This window comes from Ipomoea nil, unplaced genomic scaffold (assembly GCF_001879475.1).
Source record: "Ipomoea nil cultivar Tokyo-kokei standard unplaced genomic scaffold, Asagao_1.1 scaffold1770, whole genome shotgun sequence".
Lineage (NCBI taxonomy): Eukaryota > Viridiplantae > Streptophyta > Magnoliopsida > Solanales > Convolvulaceae > Ipomoea > Ipomoea nil.
This window is the reverse complement of record NW_017618198.1, coordinates 446,581-463,335: the sequence shown is the minus strand read 5'-3', so window position 1 is coordinate 463,335 and position 16,755 is coordinate 446,581. Positions and strand designations below refer to the sequence as shown.

Sequence of the window (16,755 nt, the reverse complement as noted above, 5' to 3'; positions counted from 1 at the left end):
ATTAATTAACGCAAATTAAAACAAGATCAGGAATACATTATGAAAGTGAATAAAAAGAAATAGATATATCAATTTTTTTATGATAAGTTAGTCTGTTGATCAGATCAAACTAGACTCTTTACACCAAAAAAAAAGATCAAACTAGACTCACATAAAAGACAATCATAGTTAAATTAGTCGAACAATTAGTTTAATGAAGTTGAACTTTTATATTCTCAAGATTTAATTAATTATTGTTTAAAAATAAGATTTAATTAATTATTCGAATTGCAAAATTTAAATTTAAGATTTGTTTTGGTTGAGTTGATTTCAGTCCGGTGTGTGAACTACTGCGACGTGGTAGTGGTAGACTGCATCAAGGGCGGGCGGGCGGGCGGGCAGAAATTTGAATACGAAGGGCCCACCAAGGTTCCAGCGCCAGCTTTGCTTTTTATGCCATAGATTTTTTTCCAACTGTGTTAAGTTGCCTTGTCTCGATTCTCCCATTCCTCTGCTCTGCTCGGGCAGTGTGTATGTATGGCTACGCATGTGAGCCCCAAGGTTATCAACTCCCGCCATATGTGTATATCATATTCCCCCCTCTACTTTATCATATTTCATTTTTTGAGAAAATTATATTTTTCGTCATACTCGTAGTACAAATTTAGTCTCTAAATTATATGTTTGATCATCTTTAATCTCTAAGTTATATACGAAATGGCAATTTTAATTCTTCAAAAATTATTTCTACCACATCATGTAATCCTTCAACGACTAAAGTCGTCACTCCATGTATAATTTAAAAGTTAAAGATGGTCACACATATAACTCAAAGATTAAGTCTCTATCACAAATATAACTTAGCACCAAAAATGCATTATTTCCTTCATTTTTTTTCAATGTACACTTTTACACCTTACTTTTAAAATATTATTCTTTACAAATACCCCCAGCTTTTGAATTCTTTAAAAAAAAAAAACACCATTTACGAATCAGAGATTTGTTGTATGAAAATTTGAAAAATATATTTACTTAATCAGTTTTTATTAAATAAATAATAGACAATGAAAAATTAGAGAAATAAAAAGGGAAAAATTGAAATAAACGCAAGATATATCTAGAGACTTTCAAATTTGGGCTGCACACCATTCTTTTAAGTGGCAGTTCAAATTGTTCTTAGGATTCATGCTTCATTACTATACATTAATATCCCATAATAATTGATTACACACTATATGCTGGACTGTTATAATTTTCCTAATTCACACAAAGAATTGGGGGTTCATTTTAATAACTTGCTACAATGCAATGCAAAGAAAGATCTCTTTGGCTCATCAAATTACAATATAGAGATCAACCCCATATGAAAAACTTACCCGCCAGCAAAGAGTCATGATTGATGAAGCCGGTAACTAACACAAGGCGTTCGTTCTTGTGATTATGCTGGGTGTTAAGTTCTTTGGGGCCAAAACTAAACTGAAGATCTCGCAGCAGAGACCTCACCTTTTTGATCTGTTATGTTTGAGACATCTGCCGAGGAACCTACCTCCAGTAGTGGCATCTCCAATGTTGGAACCACTGGAGGTCTTATCCTCCGTGTGACGGTCATCTTTAAACCTTGTGTAGTGTGAATTGTTGCCCCTGTGGTCATCTCAACCTGCACGCAATTGGACCAGTTTAGACTAATTTGGTGCAGATTGGGATATATTCCTTCACAATAAACTTCTTAAGTCTTATAGTAGTGTGTGCCAAGAACGGTCCTGAAAGGGAGATAGATACCAAAGGCAATGCCTGAAAAAGACTAAATCAGGAAGAAGAAAAAATATAAACTTACAGGTGGAGCTCCGATAGCAAGTTGAAATTCAAATCTTCGAATAAGCATTGCAACGGCAACAACTGTCTGCAAATTGACAATCTCAAGTCAGCGGGTGCTTTATAAGACAAAAATGAATATTTTCATTTTTTCATGAAAAATAGGCTGGACACAATTGTTGTCAAATTTTAGTCACAAAATTATCTACCACTTGCCTCGCACTATTCCAGGAGGTTAGATTTCGAAAGATTACCTCAAATGTGGCAAACATGTCTCCAATACACTTCCTTGGGCCTCCACCAAATGGCAAGTAACTGAAAGAACAATAAACAATATACACATCATATAAGTTTATTTCCATCTTGAGAAATAAAAAGAGAAAATTACATTGAAGGCGAATCCTAAATTCCAAATTCCTAAAATGGAACATCTTCACTGCCCCAACTCTTCTATTACAGGCAATAATCTGTTGCTTAAAAATGCTCTGTGGAAAGCATCTTATTACAGCTGACTTAGTTTACAGAATGAGCATTGAAAATGCAAAATGCAACACTTTACCTGAAATTTTGGTTTGTTTCATTTGGATTAGGTCCATCTATAGACCATCTTTCGGGATTAAACCTATCAGCATCTTCCCAATGGTTGGGGGACCGGTGTAAGTTCCATACAGAAATGAATATATCTTCGCCCCTGACAAATGCTTAACAATTTTAGGTACTGCAAAGGTAAAAGCAAGTCAAAGCATATAACATCCAGTCCAAGTAACTAATTCAAAAGTAAAATTACATAATAAATTTCAATGTTTTGGAATTGACTACTTTGAGATAAGGAAACTAAAAACAGGTACAAGATCTGAGTACCATTTGATAAAGGTCCTTGAGCATGAGGCAAATATTAATTGTAAACAAGAAAACATTGGGACGGTGATAAAGTGTATCTATGGAATGTCCAAGGAAAAGAAAAATATGCATAAACAAACCTTCAGATAAGGATCTTAGGTAATGCCACCCATAATTTTGAAATTCCATTTGGATATGTAGGCAATGTTTACAGTTTACACCATAAGTAGGATGTCAAGAGTGGTTTTCAATATAACCTTTTAATTGGGTATTTTCCAAGTACATCATCCTCAAGAGAACGGCGAATCAAGACGGGTGGCTGTGGATATAGTCGCAAAGACTGCAAAGTAACAAAAACCCAATAAATAACTCAAGTACAAAACAGACTTCTGTGCAAAATTCGAATACGTTCTCTCACTTCATTAATCACTCGAGTAGTATATTTGAGTTTCTTCACATCTTCAATGGTTGGATATCGGTCACCTAGGACTGAATCAACCTACAAACAACAACACAAGGGACAAGATACATGTAAGCTTCATTCTTGTTTTTTTTCCCCTTTTGTGGATGTGGAAAGTGCCTTAATATACTAGTAAAGTAGTGATGGGGGAAAAAAAAAGTACTCCATCCTATTATTTAGTATACCTCATCTTGAAGCTTGGCCACAACACTAGGTTCCTGCAAGCATCAAAGACGAAGGAAAGTTACAAAAATTATTGCAAGCTGTTTTTCATGCCTTTCCAATGAAAATACAGGTCAAAAAGAACTTCTATCATGATAACTTGTTTACTATAAACACAGATATACAAACACAAGTATTCTGTCATAATGTCAACAGAAGTAAAATTGTTTAACAATGAACTATGTACCTATGGTACTTTAAGTTAAATGGAAGTAAGAGTATCACTTTTTTTTCACCAATATTGATGGTGTAACTGAAATTGCAATTATAAATTCTAGTAAACCAAGAGAAACAAATGAGCTAGGAAAAGGATAAAGAAATTAAAGGACATCACGTGATAATACACACACACACACGTACATATATACATCAGTTCATTTAAAGAATTAAGGTTTTCAATGAAATGTTGGATATCTAGAAGGGAGAGATCACACAAGCAATGCTACTTTACAGAAGAAATGTGTATGAACTCCTGTAAACCTAAATGGGCAGGTTCGTTTGAGGTTATAAATGTACAGGAAATGAAGAGAAAAAGATGTTTGGAAGGGTGGAACAACCTTGGAAAGAAGATAAAATGTCCAAGTCAGCACTGCAGCCGATGTTTCATGTCCAGCTATAAGCATGGTCATCAAATCATCACGAAGTTGCTTGCTTGAGACCTACAAATTAATGTATGAGAACCTTTGCACCAAATTGTTTTGGATATAAATACACTTATACATCCAACAGAGACACCATGTCATACATCATCCCCTGATGCCAACAGAAAATGGAGGATACTAGGATCTTGTTCGTTCATGTATTCCTCATGAAACTGTAACTCTTCTTCATCAACCATCCTCTGCAATATATTTTGATGTAAAAATCGATTATGATGTAGTTAGAAGCAAAAATCTAAGCAAATTGAATTTCTAAAAGGCACTAAAGCAGCATTGAACTAATGAACAAACTTTTTTGGAAGACTTTAAATATAGCACTATTCATATGCACTGAAAATACCAAAACAGGATAAAGTTAGCAGAAAAGATCAAAGCAAATAAAGCTGCACAAGGCATCATAGAATTAATACCAAAGCTTCTTAGCAAAAGCACTATTCTCTCCGCTACACTGGAGATTGACACTTTGGAATTAACCAGCTTTTTACTTAAGGTAGAAAATGTGATCTTTGAATTATACGGAGTATTTTTGTAAGGACAAGTGAACCAAAGAGAGGAGTGAAAGCTATTTTTTAGACTTTAATAAAGAAAGTATCTAGGTTTCACAATATATGCAAAACCAACAAAATGGCATTACCTTACATATCGCAATCAGATCATCCAGAGTGCCATTAATCAACTTGAGTGCTGTGTTGACCTTTTTCAGCTTAGGTGAAAAGTCTTTCCATATGGGAATCTCCCAAAATGGAATTGGTGCAACACTTCGATCTTCTGCTTCACGCAAGACAGTATATACAGCCTGCTCTAGGTAAAATAAAGAAAACACAAAAAATTAAGCAAAAACTAAACAGGTGTAGACTTGAACTCATTAGCAACAACCAGTAGAGAATTACCTCAACTATACCAGCATCAACTTTTAATGAATCAAATTCATAATTGAATACAGCTTTTCCAATGATATCCAGTGTTAAGCGTGAGAAAAGGGACTCCATCTCCATATCTTCTCCATCCGATGCGGCAGCATCGAGTTTACTACACAATCTATCGGTTGCTTGTCCAAACAAGCCAATCATTTTTGCTACATACTACAATAAGCAATGGCAAAAGATAACAACACCTAAAGTAGAAGCACCTCATTCATTACATTTCCCTATTTTCTCTTTTCTTAAGTTCACTCACAAGAATGAGCAACAGAAAACGTAAAAAAATAAGTGGTGAGATATATATAGACCACAAAAAGGCCATAGAACGTTCTGATACCTTCTGGTGCAATGCTGGAACAATAGCACGCCGCCTGACACGCCATATCTCCCCATCTGCAGGGATGAGTCCCTTCCCCATTACAAAATCCAAAATTTCAGCTAGGATACCCTGGACATGAAGATGTTTTGAAGAATTAGCTTTGAAGTTAAGATCCAATTGTCCCCCCCGCCCTCCCTCCTCCATTCACAGGGAACCAAATGTTATGTGAAAATTGAGTCAAGTAAAAAAAAAGACCAACTAACCTTGGAATAAGCCTTTGAATTGTCTTTTAATATGTGTTTGGCAATAGAAGGATCTGATACAATTAAGAAAGACTGCATAACACACAATCATTACTCATTAGTCAATACAATTGAAGCATGTGGTCCATCTCAACTAAAAGCTTATGAGTGGCGCTGAGATTCAAACCCATGACCTTTGGTCTGGCTCTAATACCAAATTGAAGCATGTGCTCCATCTCAACTAAAAGCTTAAGCTGATAGTTGGATTGCACAGTAATGGCTATATGCTCACAAATACAAGTATTATAGTCATACAGAAACCATTGCAGTGTGCTTCTAATAATAAACTAACCACCCACGTGAGATATGGAAAAGAAGATTACACAAGAAAATGACAAACCTTGGGGCCAAATGTCAATCTGAATATTCCACCATAAGTTAGGTAAAGCTCATACAGTGGGATGAAAAAGGCTTCACTCCTAATGGCCTGAATAGCTCCTTTTGCCTCCGGAATCTGAGGATATCCTTCACTGCCGCCCAACATTTTAGACAAAAATTCAAGAAACCCCTTAGGGACACCCAATCTCGATAGCCCATCGACGAGGATTGATGGAATCCTAGTTCCAAGAACAAAAGATTGAACTCATTCAGCTAAAAACATCTATTACAAAGAAGAAAATGAGGTTATCGTCTTGATTTCCAGAAAATAACCAACAGTAACAAATCCGCGGGTCCACTTTGGTCCTAACACAGTAAAATCATAAAATGCTACTTCTTTTAGTCCTTACTGTCCTTATCCTTTCAGTGAGTGACCTGTCTAAGCCCTACACCTTACGTACCCAGATTGCTCAACAGTAAACTCCCCGGAAGCAATACGAGCCGACAACTCCGCTCTCCGTTTCTCTTCTAGAATCTTCTCGACCGTCTTCACTTCCTTTTCCGCGGAATAACCATCCGGCTTTCTTCCACTCGAAGAACAACACCGGATTACACTATACCTCCCTGAATTTCCTGCAAAAATAAATAAATAAAACGATAACTATGCCTAAACTATGCAGCAATTTCACACACAAACACGCATATAACAGAGATAAAGATAGAGAAAGAGAGAGAGAGGTATACCAGTTAATTTGGGAAGTGAAAAAGTAAGGGATCTGAAAGTGGTGGAAGAAGGAGACTTAGAATGAAGGGATTGCGCTGGGAATTGAAGCATTGGAACGGAGCTAGCTGCCATTTTAGCAAGATGATTATGCGATGAGAGAGAAAGAGAAAGAGATTTGAAGATGGAGGATATGAGTTTTCGTGTTAAACGATGTGGCGCACTCTAAAACCGTTCGCTAAGCTACAGAGGATGGGTGAAGGGAATCTTTCTTCAGTTGGTATTACACCAGTGCACAAAGATACCCTCAACCGTCGACTCCCGCCGTATGCGCTTATTCTTTTTCAAATTTCTTTTTTTTTTTTTTTTTTTCGCTTTCCTGTTTTTTGGCATCATTATCAGAAGGAATCAAGGTGATTCCTTTTTTTTGTTTTTTGTTTTTAGCCTCTCGGTCACTCGGTGTATTATCCAAGAGAATTATTTTTACCTAACAAAAAAAAGAGAGAAATCTTTTGAACTTTTGTATGAAGGCAATGTAAATGAAAAATATCACTTGTTTTTATCAATAATAAGACGGAGTTCAATTCTTGTCGACATTAAAGGTTTAAGTTTTTATTGAGTTATTTGTGTATAAAAATGTATAATATCAAAATTAGATTGATTCAATTTACTTTCTCATGAACTTAGGGACAAGTTCGTAAAGTCTAAGATATAATCCAATTTAACCGAACTATTAATAGGGGTTAAATTAATAGTAAAACTTTTTATTAGCTATTTAAAAAGTTAGTTTGATAAGTAATTGAATTAATTCAGTTGGTCAAACAACCTCCCCGCGTCTTTGTAATTTTTTGGTGAAAAACGATGATGCCATGACTTTGAAATTGCGATCCTACATGGCCGATCAAAGCTTTGAAAGCATCTCCCATGGCAAAAGAATGGGCTCTGCGATCTCCTATTTTGCAGTTGTCACCAGTAAAAAGAAAATGAAGACCAAGGGTTGTGTGTGACTCTGGAAAATGACATCCCTAAAAAAGAGAAAGGTATTTTCCATTAAACAAAGTCATTTTTCTCATTGACTGAAAGCCATTTTCCATTGACTTCTATTTTCCATGCTTATCCAAACACTGAAAACCAAAAAAATTAATTTTCAGAAATCATTTTTTCGGTTTCCAAACACAACCTTAATTAATTCAATTTGAAGTTAATGATTGAACCCTCCTAACTATAAGACATAATACAATTAGGGTTGAGCACCGATTGATTTTAGGTTAACAATCGAAATAACAGAATTTTTAACTGAACCTTCATAATCGATTTAACCAAAATTGACGATTTTTGGTCAGTTAAATATAACCAATTTCATTTAGTAAAATAGCCACATTTATTTTATGTATTTGGCAAATGCTAAAAGACTAAATTATTCAAAGAAAAAAACAATATCTTAGTATTTATAATCAATTAAAATTAATGGCCTCAAGTATAACAGTAATTTAGTGAGATATAAAATGAACTATATTTATACACAAATGATGTGCAATTCAATAAGTTATTAAAATTAACGTGGTAGTCTATAGACTTGCAAAATATAAATGAGATGAGGTTTTTTTTTTAAAAAAAAAAATTTAGATTAATCTTCGGGTTTAGATTTTCTCTTAAAAATTGATAATCAATCAAAAAATCGAAATAACCAATTTTTTTTAATCTTAATAACTGAAATCAAACCGAAAATCAAAATATCCAGGAAGTTCAGTTTTCAATGGTTGATTACTTGATTTTTCGGTTAGTCCGATTTCTTTTCACCCTAAGTACAATAATACGGATAACAGTGTAATGTGAAAAATAAGAAAAATGCTATGTGTACTCTCACACACAAAATCATTGATATAAACACTTGTATTGGAACTCACATGAAAAAAATAACTTATCAAAACCGGTCACATATGGGTGTAAAATTTAAGGAGTAAAGTTATGAAGTACATGTAGTAGAACTTAAAAAAAAATCTAAAAATTTTAATAATGAACCCCGATATTGTGATCAATCCAAGAACGATTGCACCAATAAGCGGTAATAAATCCAGTTGCATTATCCACGGAGGATTGGGCAGTGACGCAAGGGGACAAAGAAGATGAGAGCAGAGGAGAGGAGAGGAGGCTCACTAACATGACGTGGCAAGAACGTGGTATGCCAATTGCACAGGGGAACGACAGCAACGTTCTGAAAACTACAGGTCTATCATATAGAGATTCAGAAATAAATTCCTGCATAAATTGGACAAGTGTTCTTTCTGAGGAGAAAAATTTATAAGAATTTAAGATAGATATGAGAGTTTAATCCATTCTGCCCTTCACGAGTTTCTGTGTCACTTTCAGTTGGTGTGCTGCAAAGAGAAAACAGGTAAATCTGGGTTGGTGCCTGCAAACAAATTTAGCATTTTGGCCCACTTTCACTAAATAATTTGAATCTCCAACCCAACAAATCATACCAAGTTAATGATTTTACCCTAGAAGAAGGTCAATCAAAGTTCAAAGAAGACCTCAATATATATGTTTACCCTAATAGCAGTTTTACAGATCTTGTGTTGCTCTTACTGCTTTGTAATCCAAATTTTAGCTCCATTTAAGTTCACAAATTTTACCAGATTCCATTGCCTAATCAGCACATGTTGATGTTATTTCATTATTATATGATTCTGTTTTGCTTGACCTAACATCATTGATCAGCATATTTTATGATTTTATGCTTGAATTACAACTCACTTATTTTGTTCTTATTATCCAGCTACTGAATTAAATGAATTTTTAAGCAAAAAAAAAAAAAATAAATAAATAAATAAATACAATTACATCGCACATATCTATATACATGAATATACTTATATATGTATGTATTTATTTATTTATTAACATCATGTATCCAGACTTCATTAAATTAGTTTTAAATTCCGAAGATCCTGTCTCTACAGTTGTTGAAAGAAAAAACTGGTAAATTATTTAAGGAGCCTCTAGGTTCTTATCCCAACATATATACTTTTGCTCATAAAGAGCTGTTGGACTTTGAGTTCTCAACACTACTGATAGATTATATACCCCAAGTCCGTGTTCCCACTTATAGTCGGGTCAGAGCCAAACGATTCGATTCCCAGTCTGTAGGTTGGAGTCAGAGGTGGCGGGTACCCGCCACCTCCCTTGGGCCTATAAAAGGGCTTTTGGCCCTCAAAGTTAAGGGCCTTTGGTTCATTTCCATTATTTTCTCCTTCTCTCTACACTATTCTCTCTTCCTTCTCTCTTCACATACAAAGAAAGAACAACATTTAATAAGAGAAGCATTTTAGCTATCTTTATGGATTTTCTCCTTGTTCATTGCTTACATTCACATAAATATTACATACAGTACATACAACTAACAACCGGAAATTAGTACAATCAATTACTAATTGGTATATGTTTCGGATTTTTTGTGAATTTTAAACTCTCACTCTATTATTAAAAAATGAAATATAAGTTGATTGATCCGACCACTTAAACTAAGTGGTGGAAAAATATAGGATATTATTTTTTTCTCAAAAGATTAAATCTCAAATCCTAGAGGTCCCCACACTCCAGTCCGACAAATGTAGGATATTATTATTATTTTAGTACTAAAATGTAGGATATTATTATTATTTTTGTACTAAAATGTAGGATATTATTAATTCTGAGGTTGGTACTAAAAAAACCAGGAGCAATTCACCTAATGGGGCCCAGTGTTGGGGTTTGGACATCTCCACTGGACTATAGGAAAAGTGCCGCGGGGTGGTTATATAAACTAACGCTAAAGTGAAAAAAAAAAAAAAAAAAAAACAAGCCAAAGGAAACAATACAGAAGCAAGAAAACAACCCACTCAGGTAACCACCAGTCCTCTCTTCACTCCCAGTCTTTCTGCACTCCAAATCAGATGTGGATGTGAAGTGAAAGCCCTACGAGCTCAGTACAGGTACGACTCCATAATTGCGCACTTTGCGTTCCATCGTCTTTCAATAATTGTAGGCGGAATTCGCATGATCTGACTTCCGTTTCCGGGGAATTTCTTAGGTTTATACTCGCTTTTTGCGCTTGGATTTCGAGCGATGAGCAGAGACAAGCTGCCGGAGATTCTCGATTTCTTCATTTGGACTGTGGAGGTATTTCCGATTTTCTTCTCATAATTCCCCGGCAGATCTCGTTTTTGTTGCTGTTATTGGATCGCGGTCTCGTGCTTAAATTTTCGGTGTTTTCTAATATTGATTTTGTGAATTACGTTACTCTGCAACTTCTCGGAAACTGATTAGTTATTCTAGCATCTTATAGCTCAACGGCAAAATGGCAAAATGGCAAAATGCACAGGTAGTTGCTAAAATGTTAGAACCTTGATCCTTGAGTAGCTTGTTTGTACTTTACCAGGACAGAAAATAGGATATCTAAAAGTTTTTGCGGCTGTAGTTTCTGTTTTACTTTTATCGAGTTGGAGATTTAGCAGATTGAAAAGTGAAGGTTGAATTCGAGCAAGGGTTAAACATGACTGTTTACACACTCTATATATACAGTTTGGTCTTCAAACCTTATACGGAGTAGTTTTCTAGTGGTCTGTTTATTATTTAGAGATACCAAACGCTCTCTTTGTACTTTTGTAGAGAGTTAATAATTGTTGTAATTCTTTGGGGTTATTTTCTTCTTAGGAATCTGCGTCAACATAATGAATGCAAAAATAGATTTCTCTTTTGAACCTGATGGAAAGGTGAAGTAGCTTGACACTATAAGTGACAAGTTGAAATTGTTGAATGTTGATAGGCCTAGAATACTTGGAGAGTTAGAGCAAAAGAACCCCAGTGACTGAGGCTGCCACATGGTTTGCTAGTAAGTTTACTGAGCACTTATTAGGACCAGAACTTAAAAATAGATGCTAAAAAGAAAAATGTTTTGTTGAAGCAGCCTATCAATAAGGCCTAAAACGACTCCTCACACAAGTTCTGATATATATATATATATATATATATATATATATATATATATATATATATATATATATATATATACACACATACATATACCACTAATTCATGGAAGAATTCTAGACATGGATGAAGTCCTCAGTTTCCTTTTGTGTTGCTGAAGGTTTATTTCGTTGCTTCCTGTCAATCGTCATGGTTTTTAAGAAAGCTTCTGTCCTGCAGCTGCAGTGTGTTAATAGGCTCTATATTTTGATTGTTTTGCACATGTTTTCACAAGATTCCAAAGAAGAAGGGAATGCCTAAGCTTGGTATTAAGCATTACCAGATTTAATAGACAAAGCCATAAATTTGAATCATTTTCAGTGCTCATGTCTTCCATTCGGATTGTGCAATGTTTTTATTTATTTATTTATTTATTATTTAAGTATTGTGGATGTGTAATATTAGAAAGTGACCAATATAATATACTATACAGAGTAATATAAAAAGTCTGCACCATGTGACCATGCCACCATATAAATCTCTCTGGTTGGAGGGAAATTTAGATAAAGTGTTATGATATTTGGTAAACTAACTTGCATTTGGCTACACCTTTTTTGCCAGGATGTGGGCCTGTGGCTAGAAGAAATAAATCTTGGTAACTATTGCCAAATTTTTAAAGAAAATGGTGTCAATGGAGAGTACTTGGAGGGGATGTCCATGTTCACAACTGAACAGATATTACGGTTTATAAGAAGATGCCACATGAAATGGGGTGATTTCATTACATTGTGTAAGGAGCTCCGACGAATAAAAGGTCCATCTCTCTCTCTCTCTCTCCCTCACGTAAGCTGTATGATTTTTGCCCAAAGCTTAATGTGAAATCTTGATAAATTATTGCCCCTGCTGTGGAATGTTAACCAATGGATAAACAATTATTGTAGCCTAGTTTAGTTTAAAATGTTAACCAATGCATTACTGTCCTCTGTGATAGTTTTGTTCAATGACCAGTTATGTGGGTCTTGAATCCCCCGTCATCAAGGACAACTATGTGTTTTGATGCTACTAGGATTTGCCACTTCCTAATTCACTGGATGAAACATGTGTGCTAAACAACTTTAGATAGTTCTACCCAACCATGTTGTCTTTCTTTACTAATTCAATGCTTTTCTTCAGTGGCTTGCTTAAAGGGGGAGCAAAAAGTTCGCCAGCCATGGTGGGCTCCATCATGCCTATCTGTAGTTTTTGCAAAGGCTGCCAAGCGCAACAGGCAATCGAGAGTGGTCTCATTGAAGCTGGAACCTTGAGTTGCCTTTCACTTGTCCATGTATACTTTCTTCATAGAGGAAGATGACAAGTAGGAAACCACTTTCATATGTGTTTTACTTTTTTTTTTTTTTTTTTTTTTTTTCCAAATTTCTTTTTGCATCCCTAATGTTGTCATTATGCCGTTTGTGTTAGTTCTTTGGGGAAACTACAGGCCGTTGTCCAAGCCCTTGTATACGTAATTTTGTAGTTGTGTAATCTAGTTGTGATGTAATTAAGTCATAGTCATGTAAATCTAGATCTGAGACTCTAAACGTGATGTCCCAGATTCAGTAATCTAGTTGTGATGTAATTAAGTCACGGTCATGTAAATCTAGATCTGAGACTCTAAACGTGATGTCCCAAATTCAGTATCGATTCTCCTTAGAAAATATATATACAATATGATGATGTAAACCTTTTGTCTATATTTTCTGCTTGGCGACGAGACTATAGACTGCATACTGAATATACTAAATTTTAATCATTGTTTAAATTCTCTTCACATGTTTTCTGGGTGCGTTTCGGTATAGAGAAGACCAGTTTAGATGGTTGGTAAATGAATTTTGAAACTAGATCGACAATATTGTCTTTATTCAACCCAATTGGAATGCTAATTTTTCAGAGTATGAATTACCCTGAGTCAAACTAGTGTGTTGATGGGATGATTGAGATTTGAGAATGGCTGTGGTTTTTTTCTTTTTTTCTTTTTTTTTTTTTCTTTTTTTTGGGGTGCATCTGAGGGGTCAGACCCAAGTTATCTGACCCTCCAAGTCGACACACTTTGCACGTCTTGGGCTAAAAGGTCATTTAGTTCGTCTGGAGGTACGCAATAATTCCCTTCTCTTATGGGACATTTGGTTGGAAGGAAGGAATTATGGGGAAAATGAATTGTAATTCGGTGGGAATAAAGTAGGAATTCAAATTACGTTGTTTGGTAGGGTGAAATAAAATTATTGGAATTGGGAAGGAAATAAGGCGTATAAAGACTAAAATACCCTTGTGTATGTTAGTAATATCATTTCATATGTTTTTCCTTTCTCTTATTCATTGAATTGCAATTCAACAAAAGGAGAACCAAACAATGTAATTGAGGCATCCACTGAATTGCAATTCAATTACAACTAAATTACAGTGAACCAAACGCCATGATACTAGAGTGACAAAAAAACAGGGCATCAGCGTAAGAACTTACCACTTCACACAAAATCAAAGAACTTCCTTGGCAAAATGATATGTTTGTTTTCATTGGAACTACTCCATATTCCAACTCAATTACCAATTGCTTTCACAAAAATGTATATTGCCTACATTCCAGATAATAGTACAAAAATGCAAAGCACTTGCTTACATATCAGTCATTTCAAAAGGAATCAAATCAAACCAACTAAACATAAATCAATCTCCAAGACTCCAATAATCAAATATTTGGTCAGTTCAGTTTGTAGTTTCACTGGAATTTTAAGGGCAAAAATGCTTCCTCAAAACTTACTCCCAGAAGTAGAAGTGCCCTAATTTCTATGTACAATTGCCTTAGCTCCTTTAGATTCATTTCATTGAATAGGGACCACAATGCAGCAGGTTGAACTGCCATACTTGATCCATTCCAGACATAAATATGTGTTAATCTCAATCATCAACCACACTCCTAAACCCTCCCAATAATGCGTCACTAAAAATTGAAATTGCCGGTAGAACTAAGCAGTTCTAATGCGATTACATACGCATTCCATCCAAACCCAATGGAAAAAACAAAAACAAACAAATTATTATAAAGAGGATCAGAAAACGCTGTAAAAAACAATACTAGACAACTTCAAACGAATATTTCATTCAAATTGATGGAATTCATAAATTAAGATTCGGAAAGAGAAAATGGTAGTATCGTACCTGTTTGGAAAGTGGAGCAGATGCCGGGAAGAAGGAAATAATGATTCCTTAGCAGTAGAATCGGAAAATTTTAAGTTAAGGAGAGAAGAGGAACAGTGAGGAGAGTTGAAGCACGGCATCCCTTCCCTTCGCTTGAGTTTCAGAGCATAGAAGATTTCTGGGTTGGCTCCACTCCCCGCTCTTCAGTCTTCACTTGCACTTGGCATTTTCCGCGCCCTTCTCTTATATAGAAGAGAGCAGCTTAGCGTCCCACATCGGTTAAACAGGGGGAGCGAACGCACGTAAGATGCTATAAAAGAACTAGGCCGACGCTGTGATAAAGCATACCTTTCTCGGCCTTTTGGCTAAGATCAAGTGTAGTATCTGTTCTTATCAGTTTAATATCTGATACGTGGGCCAATGGTCCACACGATATTAACTCAATTTTTTTAGGGGGAAAGCCCATTAAGGTAGCTTGCTACCTGGGCTTTTAAGCGTCGCTGTTGCGTTGCACTACTGCATCGGCCTGGCGCACCCCACCAAATTAAGTCTAATATTCTTCAAGCCCATTTTCTGGCCCATTATGTATAACATTTTAGTAGTCTTGGTTTTATTCAAAATTGATTTTTAAATAGAAAATAGAATTATTAGTAACTGTTGTGATCCATCTTTTGGCCCATTGTGGTTTATTTTCCCTCCAAACATTACTATGAATAGACTGACCCTTGACCCTATTATTAATTAAAAAAATAAATTAAACTATAAAAAAGGGAGAAGTTATTACAGAAAATAAATGAGGGGATTTATAGCATTGCTATATATAATACATTTTAGGTATAAGTATTTAATATAATTCACTTCTCTTATATATAAGGTTAATTTCGGTACAGAATTGTTAATTTAGTACCGTAATAATTCAATTTTTTTCAATTTCAGTCAAATCTGGACACAAGTATAAAAGTTTCATTCTCCTGTGGTTTTTAATCCATTCGACTAAATTACCGGAAAAGAAGTGACCGAAAAATTTTAATAGATAAACTTTAAACTCAAGACATCATATCAAATCTTGACACAAGTATAAAAGTTTCATTCTCCTATGGTACCAAGTAATGTTCCTCCTACCTAAGGATAATGATAAAAGTTTCAAGAGAGGTAAACGAGACAAACATTTAACATTATGTACATGAGCATGTGAAAGGAAAGCAAAAGAGTTGGAGAAAACTGGAGCAACAAAAAAAAATGATATGATGAGCAACAACACTATGGCCAAAAATGGCTACTGGTAGTTCAACAAATAATAGCCTAACATCTAATTTTCATACAACAACAGTACAACAAGACTTGTATCTTGTATACTAATTTTTTACGCGCATTGCGCAATTGAGATAATGTCCAATATTTTTTTTATCACAGTATAAACAAGCATGGTGTCACGGTTGTGACCAGCTGCCCGCTTTGCCAAATAAATGAGGAGTTAATTTATCACGCCCTGGTTGGCTGTCCTGCCATTACGCACACATTGGCAACTTGCAATTCTAAATGAATGGCTGCAACCGAAACGAACTTCAGAGACTAGATGAAACTCATAATGAAGAATGTGAGCACTGAAAAAAATTTATATGCCATATTCACTATGTATTCCATTTGGCAGGCTCGCAACCTCGCAACACCCCACCTAGGACCAAACGTCAGGCCACAACGACCACCGCTCCTGATGGTACTCCAGAAGGCTTTGTTAGATGTCAGGTTGATGCCGCACTCTTCATACTACAAAGACAGCAAGCTTCGAGACGGTACTTCTAGATGAGGTGGGAGGTTTCAAAGCTGTCACTTGCGACCCAATACCGTATGTCCATGACTCTCATCTTGCAGAGACTATAGCGTGTAGATAACCATTATCTTGACTTAAGAACCTCAACCTTGACAAGTTTGTGTTGGAGTATGATTGCCACAAATCCCACAATGTTGTGACAACCATAAATAAGCCTATGAGAGATCCTTCTTACTATGGTCTCATTCTTAATCAATGTCACTTTCTATTTAGGTCTTTTCATAATTTTATATGTCATTTCATCTATTGTT

At 35.4% G+C, this 16,755-nt stretch overlaps 2 protein-coding genes across 2 annotated transcripts; one reads left to right on the top strand and one right to left on the bottom strand.

Annotated features, from left to right (window-relative positions):
• Positions 1 to 1,093: 1,093 nt before the first annotated feature.
• Positions 1,094 to 6,883, bottom strand: LOC109192611 (protein LUTEIN DEFICIENT 5, chloroplastic). Its single transcript, XM_019343323.1, has 16 exons — positions 6,576 to 6,883; positions 6,293 to 6,464; positions 5,854 to 6,070; positions 5,475 to 5,546; positions 5,230 to 5,340; positions 4,863 to 5,054; positions 4,607 to 4,768; positions 4,059 to 4,154; positions 3,871 to 3,972; positions 3,277 to 3,309; positions 3,050 to 3,130; positions 2,889 to 2,971; positions 2,351 to 2,482; positions 2,046 to 2,106; positions 1,814 to 1,879; positions 1,094 to 1,636 (listed from the first exon to the last, which is right to left on the bottom strand). The coding sequence occupies exons 1-16, from the start codon at positions 6,685 to 6,687 to the stop codon at positions 1,451 to 1,453; spliced, it is 1,878 nt and encodes a 625-aa protein (XP_019198868.1). The 5' UTR covers positions 6,688 to 6,883; the 3' UTR covers positions 1,094 to 1,450.
• Positions 6,884 to 10,381: 3,498 nt separating this feature from the next.
• On the top strand, positions 10,382 to 13,101 carry LOC109192233. The gene is made up of 4 exons (XM_019342801.1): positions 10,382 to 10,526; positions 10,625 to 10,713; positions 12,124 to 12,316; positions 12,676 to 13,101. The coding sequence occupies exons 2-4, from the start codon at positions 10,660 to 10,662 to the stop codon at positions 12,804 to 12,806; spliced, it is 378 nt and encodes a 125-aa protein (XP_019198346.1). The 5' UTR covers positions 10,382 to 10,526; positions 10,625 to 10,659; the 3' UTR covers positions 12,807 to 13,101.
• Positions 13,102 to 16,755: the final 3,654 nt, after the last annotated feature.